General features: G+C 54.3%; 1 protein-coding gene across 2 annotated transcripts in view; it reads right to left on the bottom strand.

Moving 5' to 3' along the window:
- AP2B1 (adaptor related protein complex 2 subunit beta 1) overlaps nucleotides 1–19,307 on the bottom strand; it is a 95,417-nt gene that overhangs the window by 50,498 nt on the left and 25,612 nt on the right. For both annotated transcript variants that reach the window (XM_054166241.1, XM_054166240.1), the window contains exons 7-11: nucleotides 15,856–16,077; nucleotides 14,345–14,465; nucleotides 11,028–11,123; nucleotides 3,429–3,544; nucleotides 1,554–1,719 (exon numbers count right to left, since the gene is read on the bottom strand). In XM_054166241.1, coding sequence (XP_054022216.1) covers nucleotides 1,554–1,719; nucleotides 3,429–3,544; nucleotides 11,028–11,123; nucleotides 14,345–14,465; nucleotides 15,856–16,077 — 721 coding nt within the window. The remainder of the gene's footprint in view (nucleotides 1–1,553; nucleotides 1,720–3,428; nucleotides 3,545–11,027; nucleotides 11,124–14,344; nucleotides 14,466–15,855; nucleotides 16,078–19,307) is intronic.

Raw genomic sequence — 19,307 nt, forward strand, 5'->3', positions numbered from 1 at the left:
TGCAGCTCCTCACTACTCTGCTGTATGGCTGGGTTTCTGGTGTGGGTTGTTCCCCTTGAAGCATGCAACATCTACTAAAGCCCCATTCAAACTATTAAACATCCATTAAAGCCCTATTAAAACTGTTAAACATCTATTAAACATCTCAAATTAGAGAAGAGCAGGTTTAGGTTGGATGTGAGGAACAAGTTCTGCACCATGAGGGTGCTGGGACACTGCAACAGGTTGCCCATTGGAGGTGGTTGAGGCTCCAGCCCTGGAGGGTCCCAGGGTCAGGCCGGACAAGGCTCTGAGCAGCCTGATCTAGTGGAGGATGTCCCTGCTGAGTGCAGGGGGGTTGGACTGGATGAGCTTGGAGCTCCCTTCCAACCCAAATAATTCTGTGATTTAGGAATCTCTCTTGTCCTCTTCCAAGGAAAAATCTGGGAGTTAAAACCACAGAGCAAGCCTACAGCTCCCAGAAGTTTTCCTTTAGCCAAAGACTGAAGGCTTCATCAGGAGGCATTTTCTGACCACTGCCATTTATCACCCACCCCACAGATGCTCTATGTGGGACACTTAGACTCACAGAGCTGTCAGGGTTGGAAGGGACCTCAAGGCTCAACCAGTCCCAACCCCCCTGCCATGGCCAGGGACACCTCACACTACAGCAGGTTGCTCACAGCCACCTCCAGCCTGGCTGCAAACACCTCCAGGCAGGAGGCTTCCACCACCTCCCTGGGCAACCTGTGCCAGGCTCTCACCACCCTCCTGGGGAACAACTTCTTCCTCACATCCAATCTCAATCTCCCCATTTCTAGTTTTGCTTCATTCCCCCCAGTCCTATCCCTCCCTGACAGCCTCAAAAGTCCCTCCCCAGCTTTCCTGCAGCCCCCTGCAGATCCTGGAAGGCCACAATGAGGTCTCCTCAGAGCCTTCTCCTCTCCAGCCTGCACAATCCCAACTCCCTCAGTCTGTCCTCACAGCAGAGCAGCTCCAGCCCTCTGCTCCTCCTCATGGCCCTGCTCTGGACACCTTCCAGCCCCTCCAGACCCTTCCTGGCACAGAGGCTCTAGAACTGGCCCCAGAGCTCCAGCTGTGGCCTCAGCAGAGTGGAGCAGAGGGGCAGAATCCCCTCCCTGGCCCTGCTGGCCACACTTCTCTTGCTGCAGCCCAGGCTCTGCTTGGCTCTCTGGGCTGCAAGTGCTCCCTGCTGGCTCCTGTTGAGCTTCTCCTCCTCCAGCACCCCCAAGGCCTTTCCTTCAGGGCTGCTCTCCAGCCAGTCCCTGCCCAGCCTCTATCAGTGCCTGGGATTGCCCTGCCCCAGCTGCAGGACCTTGCCCTTGCTCTTGTTGACCCTCCTGAGGCTGTCCTGGGCCCAGCCTGTGCAGGTCCCTCTGGATGGATCCTTGCCTCCAGCTGTCAGCAGCACCACACAGCTTGGTGCCACCAGCAGAGCTGCTGAGGGAGCCTCAGTGCCACTGTCCCTGGCACCACCAAGGCTGCTGAACAGGGCCGGCGGCAGCGCTGCTCCCCGAGGGCGCGCGCTCGCCGCCGGCCTGCCCTGGCCGTACCTGCGTGCTCTCGTCGTGGAAGCCCTCCAGGAAGCTCTCCAGCAGCTCGTCGGCGTTGTCGATCCTCTCGGCGTACTCCCCCACGATCCAGATCATGGCGGCCCTGGCGTCCGGCTCGTCCAGCGAGTCCAGGTTCTCGCACAGCGTGGCGATGATGCTCTCGTACCTGCCGGCACACCGCCGCTGCCTGACCCGCCCCGGCACCGCCCGGCACCGCCCTGCGGGCAGCCCCGGCGTCGGCCACCGTGCCCTGGCCTTTGACTCTGCTCAGGCATGTGCAGGGACACGACAAGGGAGGCCTCATTGTGGCCTTCCAGGATCTGAAGGGGGCTCCAAAACAGCTGGGGAGGGACTTTGAGGGTGTCAGGGAGTGATGGGACTGGGGGGGGATGGAGCAAAACTAGAAGTGGGGAGATTGAGATTGGATGTGAGGAAGAAGTTGTTCCCCAGGAGGGTGGTGAGAGCCTGGCACAGGCTGCCCAGGAAGGTGGTGGAAGCCTCCTGCCTGGAGGTTTTTGCAGCCAGGCTGGAGGTGGCTGTGAGCAACCTGCTGCAGTGTGAGGTGTCCCTGGCCATGGCAGGGGGGTTGGAGCTGGCTGAGCCTTGAGCTCCCTTCCAGCCCTGACAATTCTGTGATTCTAAGGGGCACTGGGGGCAAGCTGGAGCAGAGGAGGTGCCATGGGAACAGAAGGCAAAACTTTTTCACTGTGAGGGTGCTGGAGCCCTGGAGCAGGCTGCCCAGAGAGGTTGTGGAGTCTCCTTCTCTGGAGACATTCAAAATCTCCTGGATGTGTCCCTGTGTGACCTGCTCTGGGTGATCCTGCTCTGGCAGGGGGTGGACTTGATGATCCTTTGAGGCCCTTTCCAACCCCTACCATTCTGTGACTCTGTGAACTCAACAAGCAGCATTCTCCCTCAGCTAAAGAAGGTATTTCCAGGCTTTTTCTTTTTCCAAGCTGAGCACCAAGATCTCACAGGGTCCTCAAGTTTTTTGTAGTTTCATTAATCAGTGGAGACCTCACCTGGAGCACTGTGTCCAGCTCTAGTGCCCCCAGCACAACAGAGACATGGACCTGTTGGAAGAGGTCCAGAGGAGGCCAAGAAAACAATCAGAGGGCTGGAGAACCTCTGCTATGAGGACAGGATGAGAGAGCTTAGGTTGTTCAGCCTGGAGAAGAGAAAGCTCTGGGGAGATCTTAGAGCAGCCTTCCACTCCCTGATGGGGACCTACAGGAAGGCTGGGGAGGGGCTGCTTAGCAGGGCCTATGGGGGTGGGATGAGAGCAATGGTTTGCAGCTGGAGCAGGGGAGATTTAGGTTGGACATCAGGAGGAAGTTCTGCACCATATGTGGTGAAATACTGCAACAGGTTACTCAGGGAGGTGGTGGAGACCCCATCCCTGGAAAGTTTCAAGGTCACACTTGCTGTGGCCCTGAGCAACCTGGAGGTGTCCCTGCTGACTGCAGGGGGGTTGGACAAGATGACCTTTGAGAGTCCCTTCCAACCCCCTGCATTCTGTGACTGTGATTCATGGCCTTGTACAAAAACTTTCCAGAGGAGAACAACAAAACTGTAAAACTTGATCCACTTCTCCTCCCAGCACTCTCTGCAGGAGCTTTGCTAGCTTCTGATGAAGGCTTAAGCTCATCATCATCACCATGCAGTGCTGGGGAAGCCAAGACCGTGTCAGGCTGATACCTCCCATGAAGCCAACACCTGAATCCTACTGCACTGGAGCTAAAGTCAGACTGGACACTGCTCTTCACAGCAGCAGCCACCACCCAAGCCCTGTAGGCTGTGCTGGGGGGGTTCACACTGCTGTGCTCTGCTGCTGGCACAGAGGGGCTCCCCAAAGCCTCCTCCAGCTCCACCTACTTGTTGGGGTACTTGCGGAAGATGTCTCTGATGACGACGATGGCCTCCTGCACCACGTAGTTGACCTTGGTCTGGATGAGGTCCAGCAGGGTGCTCACACAGCGCTCTGCAGATTGCTGGAGACAAGAACAGAGCAGCACCCTTACAGGCAGCTGAAGAAATGCTCCTTCCAGCCCATGGCACGCCCTGAGGAAGGGGGCACCAGAAGGGAACAAGAGCCACCAGCTCAGTGTGCGGCCAGGCAAACCCTCCAGGCTGAGGAATGCTCATGGATTGCAGGGGAGAGACCCCCTGAGCCCAGCCTCAGAGACCTCAGAGACCATCCCCTCCAAACCCCTGCCACAGGCAGACACACCTTTCAACTAGACCCCATCCAACCTGGCCTTAAGCACCTCCAGGAAGGGGCATCCACAACCTCCCTGGGCAACCTACTCTGGAGTCTCATCACCCTCATACTGAAGAACTTCTTCCTCAGCTCCAGTCTAAACCTCCTCTCCCTAAGCTAAAAACCATTCCCCCTTGTCCTGACTCCAGACACCCTTATGAAGAGTTCTTTTCCAGCTTTCCTGTAGGATCCCTTCAGGAAGGCAGCTCTAAGGTCCCCTGGAGCTTCTCTTCTCCAGGCTGAACACTCCCAGCTCCCCCAGCCTGTGCTCACAGCAGAGCTGCTCCAGCCCTTGGATCATCTTTGCGGTGCCCCTCCTGGACTAACTCCAACAGCTCTGTGTCCTTCTTATTCTGGGGACACCAGACCTGGATGCAGAACTCAAGGTGGGGTCTCAGCAGAGCAAAGGGGCAGAATGCCCAGGGCTCTCTTGCCCTGCTGGCCACACTTCTCTGGCTGCAGCCCAGCACACAGCTGCCTGCTGGGCTGCATGAAGCCACTGCTGGCTCCTGGGGAGCTTCTGGGATCACTCACTGGGCTGAACCTCTCCTCACCCTAAGGGGTGGAGAAAAGAAGCCCCAGAGGGAAACTGCTCAATGCTCAGCAACAGCTAAAGGAGCTGTGGGGGGCAAGAGGCTGGGGCCAGACTCTTGTTGGTGGTGCCCAGGGACAGGCCAAGGGGCAGCAGTGGGCACAAAGTGGAAGCCAAGAGGGTCCATATGAAGAGAAAGAGGATCTTGTCTGGTGTGAGGGTGCTGGAGGCCTGGACCAGGCTGCCCAGAGAACTTGTGGAGTCTCCTTGTGTGGAGAGCTCCCAAAATCCCCTGGCCCTTGTGATCCTGGGCAAACTGCTGTGTGAGCTCTGCTTTAGGAGTAGGATTGGACTGGATGATCTCCAGAGGTGCCTTCCAAGCCCACCATGCTGGGGTTCTGTGATGCAACCATGCCAGCAGACAGCTGGATCACCACATGGGAGCTTCTGAACACTGCCTGCATTGCTGCTCAGATCACCTTTTTGCTGGCTAGCAGTTTAAACAGGCCACTGAATGAGCTGTCTTGGACTTCCCCAAGCTGTGGCAACCAGAGTCTTGACAGGGTCTGCTGGAAGGTGACTGAGGAAGCCAGAAGGCAGGAGTGAACAATGCTGTCAATCACTCTGCAGGACCAGCAGCAAAAAAGCAGCTCACAGCAGCAAGAGGTTGGATATTTCAGATGTGAGGTCACTGGCTACATGGGAAGATCCAGCCCTGAACACAAATCCAGCTGTTGCTAATGCAGCTTTTCTTTAACCAGTCCCAAATTCCCAGCTACAGGCTCTGTAAGATAAGGGCTGGGCACTGGCATGCTCCAGGAACTGGAATCAGAGGCAAATCATTCAGGGAGGTCCATTCCCAAAGAGCAGAGTGAGGCAGCACACCACAGGAGCAACCACCTCCAGCACTGGAGAGGCTCCAGTGAAGACAGGACTGGGCTAGGAGCAGAGCTGGTGATTAATGTGAGCAGCAGACTGTTGCTGGTGCTGCCTGGGCAGTGCCATCTGAGCCTTCTCAGAGTGCTGGGGGCAGGCAGCACAGGGCACCACCAGCAAAGCTGAAGGGAGCTCTTGGCCTCCTTTGCTGGCAGAGCACCCAAAGGCTGGGCAGGAGGAGGGGGACTGGAGTCACAGGAGTCAGTTTGTTGAGAACAGGCAAAAAGCTCAAGGAGGCCTTGTAGAGGTGAAGTGAGGATGAGGAGAGATGAGAACCTGATGGTGATTTCCTGCCCTGGGGACTGGCTGCAGAGCCTCACAAACCCAGCCTGTGAGTGGCCACAGTGGGCATCAGCCAAGGGAGGAGACCCTCAAGAGTGCCATCTGGATTTGCTGTCTCTGCAAACTGGCTCTGAAATTCAAGCAGAGAAACCCCAGCCCCAGCTGAGGTATCCTGTAAAGTTCTATGATTGCTATCAGATTTTTATGACACCTCTCCCTCCTCAGCAGGTTTTACAGCTACTGTGTCACTACAGAGGCAGGGGAATGGCAGTGTGACAGTGGCCTCCTCTCAGCTTTTCTGCTTCCTGTGACCTGGAAGAATCTTTCATTTGATGCACCTCTGAGGACAGACTGAAGGAGCTGGGGTTGTTCAGTCTGGAGAAGAGAAGGCTCCAAGGAGACCTAATTGTGGCCTTCCAGGATCTGCAGGGGGCTCCAAGACAGCTGGGGAGGGACTTTTGAGGGTGTCAGGGAGGGATAGGAGTGGGGGGGATGGAGCAAAACTAGAAATGGGGAGATTGAGATGGGATGTGAGGAAGAAGTTGTTCCCCATGAGGGTGGTGAGAGCCTGGCACAGGTTGCCCAGGGAGGTGGTGGAAGCCTCCTGCCTGGAGGTGTTTGCAGCCAGGCTGGATGTGGCTGTGAGCAACCTGCTGTAGTGTGAGGTGTCCCTGCCCATGAACTTCTCTTCAGCAGGCTGAACACCCCCAGCTCCCTCAGCCTGTCATCCTAACAGAGCTGCTCCAACCCCCTGAGCATTTTCATGGCCTTCCTCTGGACCCTCTCCATCAGTTCCAAGTCCTTCCTGTGTTACAGTATCACAGTATAACTAAGGTTGGAAGAGACCCCAAGGATCATCAAGTCCAACCTGTCCCAACAGACCTCACGACTAGACCATGGCACCAAGTGTTGATGACTCCAGAATGGGACACAGTCCTGCAGGTGAGATCTCCCCAGAGCAGAGGGCAGGATCCCTCTCTCCATCTCAGGCCATACTGCTTTGGATGCAGGCCAGGCTGCCAGCAGCCTTCTGTGCTACCAGTGCTCATTGCTGGGCCCTGTCCAGCTTCTCACCCCCAGCACCCCCAAGCCCTTCTCTGCAGGGCTGCTCTCAACTTGGATTGGTATCTAGGATTACCCCAACCTAGGTACAGGACCTTACTGAACCTCATGAGGATCTCCTCAGCCCACCTCTCCAGCCTGTCCAGGTCCCTCTGGATGCTATCCTCTCCTTCAGACTTATCACTCATCAGCCACTGTCGGCAAGAGTGCTGTCAGAGCCTGCACTAGCAGAGCTGGGAGCTGCAGAACTCAAGGAACAGCAAGTAAGGGTTTATTGTGGTGTTCTTTAGACAATCCAAAGTGTGATTTCCCCAGAAGGAGCACTTTGAAAGATGCAGCACAGCTTTCCAGCCCTGGAGGACCTGGGGCAGCATGCAGTTGTGTGAGCACCTGCAGAGCAGAGCAGCTCCCTGTAAGCCCTGTGAAGGCCACCCCTAGCAGAGTGCTGCCTGCAGGTGGACATCCCTGGGGTCTGCAGTGCTCAGCAGACTGAGGAAAGAGCACCCCAGCCAGAACAGCTCTGGAGCTGGGAGGGACAAGCACCCAATCTCAGAACTGCTTTGTTTTGCTGCAGAATCCAAGTGAAAGCCCCCCAGGAGCAGACACCACGCTCCAAGCCAGCAGCCTCAATGGCTTCTAAGAACCAGGCTGCTGCCAGAATTTCTGGGAACAGAGTCAAATCCCCCTGCAATATGGCTCCTCCTCTTCTGCTGTCCTCCAGAGGAATCACTGCATCCACTCCATTCCCTGTTCCCACAGGAGTGCTGCTCTGTTTCCTCACAATCAAAGCATCAGAGGAGTTCTCCACCTGCTGCTGTCAATGTAGCAGATCCAGGCACAAGCTCCTTCCCCTCATGCTTGCAAGTCTGGCTACAGCACACTGCTGCAGACAAACTGTGAGCCCTGGTGGAGAGAAGCATGCCCATGAGCCAGCAAGGGGTCCTTGTGCCCAAGAGGGCCAGTGGCATCCTGGGGTGCATCAGAAGGGATGTGCTGAGCAGGTTGAGGTTCTCCTCCCCCTCAGCTCTGCCCTGCTGAGGCCACATCTGGAATATTATGTCCAGCTCTGGACCTCTCAGGTCAAACAGGACCTCAGGGAACTGCTTGAAAGAGTCCAGCATAGAGCCACAAAGCTGCTGCAGGCAGTGGCACATCTGCCTGTGAGGCCAGGCTGAGGGAGCTGGGGCTTGGAGCAGAGGAGCCTGAGGGCTGCCCTCATTGCTGGGGATCAAGATGTGCAGGGCTGGAGCCAGGCTCTGCTCAGGGATGGCCAAGGACAGCACAAGGGGCACTGGGGGCAGCTGGATCAGAGGAGGTGAACAGGAGGGAAAACTTTGTCACTGTGAGGGTGGCAGAGCCCTGGAGCAGGCTGCCCAGAGAGGTTGTGGAGTCTCCTCTGCATGTGTTCCTGTTTCCAAAGGGATGCTTCCAAAGCCCTCTGGCTGTGTTCCTGTGTGAGCTGCCCTGGGTGGCCCTGCTCTGGCAGGGGGCTTGGACTGGATGATCTCCAGAGGTCCCTTCCAACCCCTAATGTTCTGTGACTCTGTGACTGCAAAGCAGAGCCACAGAGTTCTTCACCAGGATGGCACAGCCTGCTCTGACCCTGCCAAGCACCAGGGTTGCTTCTTTTGGTGCTTATCCTCCAAACCCTCTCAAAGCACAGAGGAAGAACACAAAGAGATTTGCCCAGCACCAAGGCCAGAGAAGCCTCTGCCACCAGTCCAACTCTCAGGGCTGGGTTTGCAGAGTTTGTTTTCCTTTGCTTTAAAGACAGAGAGCTTTAGCTTACTCCAGTCCAACAACTAAAGAGCACAACAGGAAACACAGGCAGGTAGAGCCTGAGAATACAAGGGAAAACTTTTTCACTGTGAGGGCGCTGGAGCCCTGGAGCAGGCTGCCCAGAGAGGTTGTGGAGCCTCCTTCTCTGGAGCCTTTCCAAACCCCTCTGGATGTGTTTCTGTGTGAGCTGCCCTGGGTGACCCTGCTCTGCCAGGGGGTTGGACTGGAGGACCCCTTTGGGGTCCTTTCCAACCCTCACCACCCTGTGATGCTGTGAACTCTGAGCCCAGCTAGTCTGTCCATACAAAATGCTGTTCTGACATCCCCCAGACCAACCTGACTGCTTCACCCCTGGACAGACTCCATCAGCCTTGCTGCTCACCATGGCTGCTGCTTGCACTTCCACCACGAGCACCAGGCACAGCAAAGGCAATGCCACACTGGCACCTCACAGCAGACACATTAATTTACTGCCTTGCTCTTCTCAGAGAGAGACAATTAGACAAGAGGTAGGCTCCTTGAAGGCAGAGCTGAGGCTCCCTGTGAATTCTCATTCATCAGCAGCTCCCACTGGCTGTGCCCCATGTCAAAAAGCAGATTTCTAAGCCTTGGGAACTTGGACACTGATGGCTGAGGGAATGTGCTGCCATTAGTCATAACTCACAGTGCAAACAGCCTCTAGTAAACACAGATGCACTGGGGCCAGGGATTAACCTACAGATGAGGACACTGTAATGAGTTGTTCTATATTTGGCCTCTTTAAATCCAGCTCTTGTCAGAGGAGTAAACAGACCTCACCTTTAGCAGCAGCATCTTCACAGGAGCACAGCTCCAAACCAAGGTTAACACTTCCTGCTGAGCACCACCCAGCCAGAGGGGCCCTGCAGATTTGCTGCCACATCTGCAGGCTGAATGGGACTGCTGTGGGTGTGAGGGATGGGAAGGGACAAGACAGGGCAATGCCAGAGAGGGAACTTCCAAAGCCACCTTGGTACTGCAGGGGTGCACCAGGACACACACAGGGCCACATGCTGGTGAGAACCTCCCTGCTGAGACCTAAAGCTAGCTCCTGCTCCCCAGCACAAGCACCACTTCCAAAAGGGCTGCCACCAGCTTCTTTTAACTCCTCAGCAGCTCTCTTCCATGCTCAAGAGCATTGCCTCCTGCCATCCAGCTTCCTGCATGGAAGGAGCACTCTGGTGTTTTGAACTGCAGACATAAACCAGAAGCAGGGCTCAGCTGCTCTATGTTAGGCCACCCTTAAAATCAGTGAATCAATTGCCTTGGTTGAGAAGTCCTCCAAGATTGAGTTCAATCATCAGCCTAAGACCACCATGGCCATTAAACCACGGCCCCAAGTGCCATGTCATGTTTCTTGAACACCTTGAACATGTGTTTCTTGAGCACCTCCAGGCATGGTGACTCTACCACCTCCCTGGGCAGCCTGTTCCAATCCCTGACCACTCTTGCAGCAAAGACATTTTTCCTCCTCTCCAACCTAACCCTCCCCTGGCACAATTTCAGGCCATTTCTTCTCATTCTACCACCCGACCCCAGGGAGAAGAGACCAAGCCCCACTTGGCTCCAACCTCCTCTCAGGTTGTTGTAGAGAGCATGGCAGTGGTCAGCCTTGAAGAGCTGAAGGAAGGAAGAGAAGGCTGCCTGGGAGGTTGATGCAAGAGGAGAGAAGTTGGTGTCCTCTTTACACAGATTTGCAGCAGCTCAGCTGCCAGAAGGGCAACCTTTGCCCTGGCTCTGCACTCAGCCAGGCCTGATTAGGCTCTTGTTTAGCTCTGCTGTCAGGCAGTGCTCTTGGGAACACACTTTAGCAAAAGCTAAATGAGCTCAGCTGAAATTAGACCACTTAGGTGACATTCTGCACTCAGTTATCAGTTTAGTGAACAGCACCAGCAGCACAGCAAAAGCCTTCCCTCTCCTCCCAGGCTTTCAGAGCTCTGTCAGCCATAGCAGATTGGTTTACAGGGGAATTAACAGAGACATCACTAAAGATAATATTATCAGGAGCATTTTGCTGGATACTCAGCTGGCAGAGGACAGTTCAGACTTATTCTGCAGAGGTTCTTAGGAACTTCTTTGCATAAGCATCCAGGCTAAAGAGAGCAGGCTCCAAAGGAAGCTACAAGCTACAGGCACCTTCAGCACTGGACAAGCAGAGTCACTCTGTGCAAATTGCACCTTGGTGCCCCAAAGCTCTGTGGCTCTGTGCATGTGTTTCACATGAAAGAAAAGACTTCACAGTGCTGAGTTCAAGCCCTAATCCTTCCTCCATCAAACATTAGGCCACAGCTGTGAAAGGAGGTCCTCATGGAGCAGTGGTTGTTGTTCCACCAAGGCCAGTGAAGCACAAGATTCCACCAAGGATGGTTTAGGAGCCTTGCTCTGCCTGCAGGCTGAGGAGCAGAGCACCCTCCTGTGATGTACTCAGCTGGAGCTCACCAGCACTGCTGTTCAGCTGGGCCTTGACCCATGAGCGTGGGGCTTCCAGGTCACTTGAGTGCCAACACAGCAGCAAAGAAACTCGGGGTAGGGTGGGAAGGAGAAGGCAAAGGCCATCACTGCTTCTGAAGACAACCAGAGACCACCTCAGGAGCCAGATACTTGCCTCAACCTTGATGGCACAGCGCCCAATGGCTCGCACAGCCTTGCGCACGAAGTCGACGTCCACCTCCGTAGCATATTCCTTGAGCTCCGCCAGGACCTGCAGGGGAAACACCTTTGGGTCACACAGAGAGAACTTCCCACTCTGGCAAATGCTGCTACTTGGAGACCACAACACAAGTGTGGTGGGTTGAAGTTTCCCCCCCAGCATTAACTTTTCAGCCAGACCAACTCAGTCAGAAGCAAATGAAGCTGTACTGACAAACAGGAGCTACAGTCTACAATGGCATGCATCTGCTAGGGGGGAGAAGGGCTCTGCACAGGCACCCTGACAGGCTACACAGATGGGCAGAGGCCAACAGGATGGCATTCAACAAGTCCAAGTGCTGGGTGCTGCACTTTGGCCACAGCAACCCCAGGCAGAGCCACAGGCTGGGGTCAGAGTGGCTGAGAGCAGCCAGGCAGAAAGGGACCTGGGGGTGCTGGGTGACAGCCACCTAAACATGAGCCAGCACTGTGCCCAGGGGGCCAACAAGGCCAATGGCATCCTGGCCTACATCAGGAACAGTGTGGCCAGCAGGAGCAGGGAAGTCATTGTACCCCATGCTCAGCACTGCTTAGGCCACAGCTTGAGTCCTGTGTCCAGTTCTGGGCTCCTCAGGTTAGGAAAGATGTTGAGATGCTGGAAGGTGTCCAGAGAAGGGCAACAAAGCTGGGGAGGGGTCTGGAGCACAGCCCTGGGAGGAGAGGCTGAGGGAGCTGGGGTTGCTTAGCCTGCAGAAGAGGAGGCTCAGGGGAGACCTTCTTGCTCTCTGCAACTCCCTGCAGGGAGGTTGTAGCCAGGTGGGGTGGCTTGGTCTCTTCTCCCAGGCACCCAGCACCAGAACAAGAGGACACAGTCTCAAGCTGTGCCAGGGGAGGTTTAGGCTGGATGCTAGGAAGAAATTCTTCCCAGAAAGAGAGATTGGCCCTTGGGATGTGCTGCCCAGGGAGGTGGTGGAGTCCCCATGCCTGGAGGTGTTTAGGAAGAGCCTGGATGAGGCACTTGGTGCCATGGTTGAGTTGATCAGATGGTGCTGGGTGAGAGGTTGGACTTGATGATCTCAAAGGTCTTTTCCAACCTGCTTAATTCTATTCTATTCTACTTCTGGCCTCTCCTTTTCTGTGCTGAGGTCTGAGGACACCTAGACAGAGCTATTTCCCCTCTTAGGAGTTAGATTAATTGCTTTGTCTCTTTTTTTTAAGCTAATGCAAACTGACCAAGGGCTTTGAGCAGGAGCTGCTGGGACCTCACAGACCACTAACTACAAAGCAATTTTTTGTTCAACAAATCACTCACCTCAGAAAAACTGCTCCACAAAACACCCCCCACCATTTATATTGCCTCCACACCTCATTTGTTTCAGCTTCTCATGTCAGAAATGACATCAAGGATTTCACCAGGATGTCACCAACCCATTGCAAGGGAGAGGTGAAAAGCACCCAGCAGACAGCCTGAGAAATCTCTGGCTGATGCAAATTGCTCAGAGCAGTAAGATAAAGAGGCCTTGAAGGGGCTGACTGCAGACAGATAAATCTCAAGGAGCAGACATCTGTGTTTTGAAGCTTTATTACTGCCTTGGATGATCTATGGTTGCACAGCACTTGGAGCACCACGTTAGGAGTTTGGGCTTCTCCAGTACTGCCCAAGTCACTCTGACTGGGACCCAACTGGAGCAGGGATGGGGATGAGAGCCACCCAGCAGGGGTGTGAGTAGGAGCCTGCTCCCCTTGGGTCTTAATTGAGGGCATATTTCTGACAACTCCCAGCATGGTGAGGTTGGAAGGGACCTCTGGAGATCATGCAGTCCACCCCCCCCGCTAAAGCAGGGCACCCACAGCAGCTTGCTTCTAATGGAAATCCTTTAGCCTGCTACTCATGGAATCTGTGCTACTTTTTGGTAGCACAAGGGCCCAGGGTGAAGTAATCTCTGCCTGGTTGCAAGAGGAGAGGGACTGCTCACACCATGCCTCATGCAAGAGCACAGGAGGCTCAGGCTGCCCAACAAAGCAGGGGAAGAAATGAGTTAAAAGAGACTTCTGAGATTATAATGGAGAGGGAAACTCCAGAGTGGAATGAATCAAGCAGCAGAAAGTGTGCATGGAAGGTGTCAGGAAGAGAAAGGGAAGGCATCAAAGAACCCCAGCATGGTGAGACTGGAAGGGACCTCTGGAGATCATCCAGACCCAACCCCACTCCTAAAACAGGGCACCCACAGCAGCTTGCCCAGGAGCACAATGCCCGGGGGGGGTTGGAAGCTCTCCACACAAGGACACTCCACAGCCTCTCTGGGCAGCCTGCTTCAGGCCTCCAGCACCTCAGCTTGGGTTGTTTTCAGAAGTGCATCTTTAGAAGCAGGAAGAGATTCATTCATCAGTCTGCAGATCCCAATCCCAGCCCTTGCCCTCCAGACACTGCTGCTGCCAGCCTGCATTATCTGAACATTATGCAGTGGAATGGGGATGGAGCCTACCAAGACTAGACAGAAAATGCTGAACACTGTCTCAGGGAAACTGATTTTTAAACTGCTTGCCATGCCCACAGCACAAAAGAGGCATGGACTGCCTTGCTCTGTTCCAAACACACCAGAGCAGAGAGCAGGAGAGCTGCTCAGAAATGTCAGAGGAAAGGAAGCTGCTCTGTGACAACTGGGATGGGGCAGTAACAGCCCTGAGCAGAGGCATTCATCACTCTGCAGCAGTGTGAGGCCTTGTGGCCAGGGTTGCCCTCAGGAACTTTTCCTTCAAGAAAGGAATGTGGATTAAATCAAACCCAAACCCAAGAAGATTCTGCACTGCAAAGCAGCCTTGATTCAGTTCAGCTTCAGGTTTGTGCTGCCTCCACTCTGGGAAGCAAAGGAAGGCTCTTAGCCCTGGAGAGTGTCTGTGGAAGGCTTTAATACTTTAAGTAAGGCACTTGGAATTCACTCCAATCACGCCTGGCCTCTCTGAGTGCCTCTGCTCAGGCACACTGCTCCTGCTGCAAACAAGCCTCTCACTGCAACCTCAGCACCAGCAGTGACTCATCTGACAGGAGACAGCAGCTCTCCTCCTGCAGCTGTAATCTGTAAAACAAGATCTAGCCAAGGGTCAGGACCAAAGGCACACCATGCCATTAACATTTACATCCTGCAGGAGACTCCAACACCTCCCCTCCAGCGGCTGCAAAGAGCACTGCACCAGGCACAGCCATGCCTAGGAGCAAGGAGCTCTCTACATCCTCATGCAAGACCATGAGAGGGTTCTGCACCCCCAGAAGACAGCAGGAGCTCCTCAGCTGACCTGGGCAATGTTTGCCTGAGAAGCCAGGCGGATCATGATGTCCAGTTTCTCCAGCTTGACATAGATGGGGTCGTTGTACTTCACAAAGAACACCTTGATCTCCTGCTTCAGGATTTCAGGCCTGCAGGGAACACAAAGAGGTTTCACTCAGGACTGGTAAAAGCAGTAAGCTCTGCCCTTAAGCAAACATGTCTTTTGTTTAAAGATCACAGCATCAAAGAATGGGAGGGGATGGAAGGGGCCTCTGGAGATCACCCAGTCCAAACCCCCTGCCAGAGCAGGGGCACCCAGGGCAGCTCACCCAGGAACACAGCCAGAGGGCTTTGGAAAGTCTCCAGAGCAGGAGACTCCATAACTTCTCTGGGCAGCCTGCTCCAGGCCTCCAGCACCCTCACAGGGACAAAGTTTTCCCTCCTGTTCCCCTGGCACCTCCTCTGCTCCAGCTGCCCCCAGTGCCCCTTGTGCTGTCCTTGGCCATCCCTGAGCAGAGCCTGGCTCCAGCAATGAGGGCAGCCCTCAGGCTCTTCTGCTTCAAGCCTCAGCTCCCTCAGCCTGGCCTCACAGGAAGATGTGCCACTGCCTGCAGGAGCTTGGTGGCTCTATGCTGGACTCTTTCAAGCAGTTCCCTGAGGTCCTGTTTGACCTGAGGGGCCCAGAGCTGGACACAAGATTCCAGATGTGGCCTCAGCAGGACAGAGCTGAGGGGGAGGAGAACCTCTCTCAACCTACTCAGCACATCCCTTCTGATACACCCCAGGATGCCACTGGCCCTCTTAGGCACAAAGACACCTTGCTGGCTCATGGGCACCCAAAGGCTCAGGGAGAAATGGAATAGGGTCACTGTGAGCCCAGGACACACAAACAAACATATGAGAATGATCTGAAGGAAGTCAGAATGCTGGAGAGTCTAACTATGGCTACATCTCTACTCCCTGCACTTGGACTGCTGAGCCAACCCCTGCAGTGGGTCAGCAGACAACAGAGCAGTAACAAGATCCTTACCTCAGTTTAAAACCCACCCAAACTCACTTCCTGCTTCCACTTGCCAGATGCCAGTGAACAGTAACTCTGCTCTGACCACAAAGTGCCATCCAGCCCATCCCACCCTCATAGCCAGGAACAAAGTGTTTAAACATGCATGGGGAGTGAACTGGTGAAAAACCTCAGCCCTCTGTGCATCAGTAAGCCACCAGCCTGGTTCTTCTGCACTGAAGGGCACAGCAGAGGCACACTGAGTTCTGCAGGCCACTCTGCACTGCACAGTGACACTGCTCTCTGCTCTGATTTGTAGTCTAAGGAGAGGGCAGCTCTTGGAAAGGCAGTGAAGAGCGAGACAGGTAAAGAACTACTGTCTGATACTGCCATCACAAGTGTGCTGCAATGAAAATTGATCCAGGCTACCACAGTAAGACTCTTTAATCCATCCCTTGAGGGGCCTGGACCTGGAGTAAACCAAGTTCTGTGCACAGGGATGCATCTGAGGGCCTGAGATAACCTGCGACAACCTTTACCTTTTCTGCACGATCAAGTTGATGTTCCTCAGGGCGACGTACTGAACTTCAGGCTCTCCAGACAGCAGGGTCACCAGGGGAGGGGCAAGCTTCTTCAGCAGCATGTTGTAATAGTCAGAGTCCTTGGGAAGAAGCTCCAGGAACTTCATCAAGACCTTCACTGCTGAGAGCACCACTGCAGAGTTGGCGTGAGACAGCCGAGGGGTGACCCGCTCACAAATACTGCAGGAGAGGAGCAAGAGAGGGGTCACAGTACCTCAGGCTGCCACCATGTCTGAGAGTCAACCTGGCTGAAGGCAGCTTCTCAGCCACTACTTTGATTTGGCTTTGCTCACAAAGAATCACAGAAAACACTTGCTTGGAAGAGCCCTCAAAGCTCATCCACTCCAACCCCTGCCCCAGCACCGCAGGGGCAACACTAAACCATCTCCTGAAGCGCCGGCTCCAGAGGCTGCTTGAACAGCTCCAGGGATGCCAACTCCCCCACTGCCCTGGGCAGCCTGCTCCAATGTTTGAGTACCCTTTCAGTGATGAAATCCTAATATCCAGCCTGAACCTCCCCTGACAAAGCCTGGCCTTGCTGAGCACAGCAGGAAGCAAACTGGAACAGCTTCTCTCACAGCTTCCTCTCCTGCCAGCTAGCTCAGGAACTCCACCAGTGCCCAACACAGGCCACTCACTGCTGCCTTCTGCCTTTGCCTGGTGCCACTCTCCATGCCTGTGATCTCACCCATCACCTACACACACCACTTCAACCAAAGAGTGATCAGCAAAAGGCTGCTGTAACCATGCAGAGGTGACACAAACTTCTGGCTTGCCTGGGAGCTTTTGCTGCCATTTCAACCATTTGTTCCTGCAAGAAAAGGTTTCTCTTATTCCAAAGATAGAGGAAAGAATGAGCTCAGCACCCTGCCAGGTCTCAGCTCCCCTACTTGCCTCTGTGGATTCTATAACTGACAGCATCCCAAACACCCATCCCAGGCAGAAAGGAAGTTTGGGTTCATTTGGTCTTTCTTGCAGCATCTGTCAAGTTTCTTCCCACCCCCTCCTGCAGATTGCTAACCCAGAACAATCTTATTCCCATCTGTGCCTCCTGAAGTGTCTGTCCCTGCAAGATCTGCTTCCAGCCACCCCAGAAGGGAAGCAGCACAGCTAAGTGGAGAGCAGAGGAGGCTAAGGCAGAGCTGAGGGCAGTATTTCACCATTCCATACACAGAATCAGAGAACCCAGCATGGAGGGGCTGGAAGGGACCTCTGGAGCTCATCCAGTCCAACCCCACTCCTAAAGCAGGGCACCCACAGCAGCTTGCCCAGCACCACAATGCCCAGGGAGGTTGGAAGCTCTCCACACAAGGACACTCCACAACCTCTCTGGGCAGCCCTCTTCAGGCTTCCAGCAGCCTCACACCAAACAACTTTCTCCTGAAGATAAGGTGGATCTTCCTTACCTAACCAATCACCCTTTTGCCCCATCCAGGTACCTGGGCTGGCTCAGTTTATCCACCATCACCACTCATCTCCACACTGGCTCAAATGTCTCTTTTCAATCCCATTCATTTCCCCTGCAGCTGCTCTGTTTTCCTTAGTTCTTGCCCTACACAGTCCCACACAGTCTAAGTGACCAACCTGAGCAAAGAACCAAACAGGGGACAGCCCAGCTTCTACATCCACATCCTGTAGCCCTCTGGCTAATCCCACAAAGATTTTTGACCTTCCAGTCCCCACCTGCCCCTGCCCAAGGTCTCCTGGATGCACTGAAGCTGCATCACCTCCCTGTGCCTCAGGTTCTCCTCAGCCAGAGGTGCTGCAGAGTTGCTGGAAAGGAGAACACTGAGCCATGAGCTGGCAGACTCCTATGTGAACTCACACAAAGCAGCAGCAGTCACTGCCCACCCACTTTGAGACCCCACTCTTCAGTGGGAACTGTGGCTGAGGAACTGGGACATGCTCACAGTTGCTCACACTTGTGGTCCCTTTCTGACAGAGCCAGGATAATGCTGGCCTGACACCCTGCAGCTCTCTGCAGGTTCCTAGCACTCATTAAAAGCTGTTTCTGGCCCAGAAGAGAACACAATGGGGAGGGAGGGGTGTGTGGAAATTGATTCAAAGTCCCCCAGAGCAGTGACAGCTGCCTGAAAAAAGTGGTGTTCTGCCTCCAAAGCAGGCAATGAAGCAACTCAAGTCCAAAAGGCCAGCCCAGGATTTTGTACCTGGGCTTGTGCCCCTTCTTCCTTCCCCCCTTCCCACATCACCTGCATGAAATACATTTGGCCTGAGAACTCCCCTGGGCCTGCTGCTGCCTTTCTCTCCTGGGTACAGAATCTGACTTTCTGTGATTCTGGACACAGATGAAGAGGAGGTTTGAAGTGCATGAATTGGGTGCATGAAGAGTGTGGCTAGCACATCAAGGGAGGTTCTCCTCCCCCTCTACTCTGCCCTAGGGAGGCCACATCTGGAGTGCTGGGTCCAGCTCTGAGCTCCCCAGTTCAAGAGAGACAGGGAACTGGTGGAGAGAGTCCAGGGGAGGCTGCAAAGCTGCTGAGGGGCCTGGAGCAGCTCTGGAAGGAGCAAAGGCTGAGAGCCCTGGGGCTGAAAGCCTGCAGAAGAGCAGCCCCAGAAGGGAGCTGAGCAATGCTCAGCAAGAGCTAAAGGAGCTGTGATGGGCATTGTGATCCTGGGCAACTGCTGTGGGTGCCCTGCTTGAGCAGGGGTCTTAGACTGGACCATGTCCAGAGGTCCACCGCAGCCTCACCATGCTGAGATTCTGTAATTAACACTCTGCCACTTACACTCTAAGGCCTTTGTATTTAGGTTTGCTCACTGCAGCTAAAGATAAAAGCACAAGAGTGAAGCTGGAGTGATAAGAGAAATAATTTCTTATCTTCAGTTTCAGTTCTACCATAGAACAGATGACATTTTACTTGCAAAACAGCGTTCCAGTCTCAAAGCTGTAGTACTCTGGAAGCTCCAAAACCTATACAGGCTTCTTGCTGCTCAAAGTAGCAAAAGTAGATTTGAAATCTCTGCTTTAAAGCAGAATATTCTCCAAACATGCTCATGCTGTTGCAGGTTTCCCTCAGTTCCCTCACACCTCAGCAGAGCCCACTCTTACCACAGGCTCTTTCCAGAGTCACAGAATTATGGAACGGGTTGGCTTGGAAGGGACCATAAATAACATCCACTTCCAAGCCCTGCCATGGGCAGGGACACCTCCCACCAGCCCAGGTTGCTCAAGGCTCATCCAGCCTGACCTTGAACACCTCCAGGGAGGAGGCAGCCACAGCCTCCCTGGGCAACTTGTGCCAGAGTCTCCCCACCCTCACTGCAAAGAATTTCTTCTCATCTCCAGTCTCAGTCTCTCCTCTCCCAGCTCAAAGTCATTGTCCCTCATCCTGTTACTCCCAGCCCTTGTCAAAACTCCTTCCCAGATCTCTTATCACAGTATCACACAG

Source organism: Dryobates pubescens, chromosome 13 (assembly GCF_014839835.1).
Source record: "Dryobates pubescens isolate bDryPub1 chromosome 13, bDryPub1.pri, whole genome shotgun sequence".
In the NCBI taxonomy this organism is placed as follows: Eukaryota; Metazoa; Chordata; class Aves; order Piciformes; family Picidae; genus Dryobates; species Dryobates pubescens.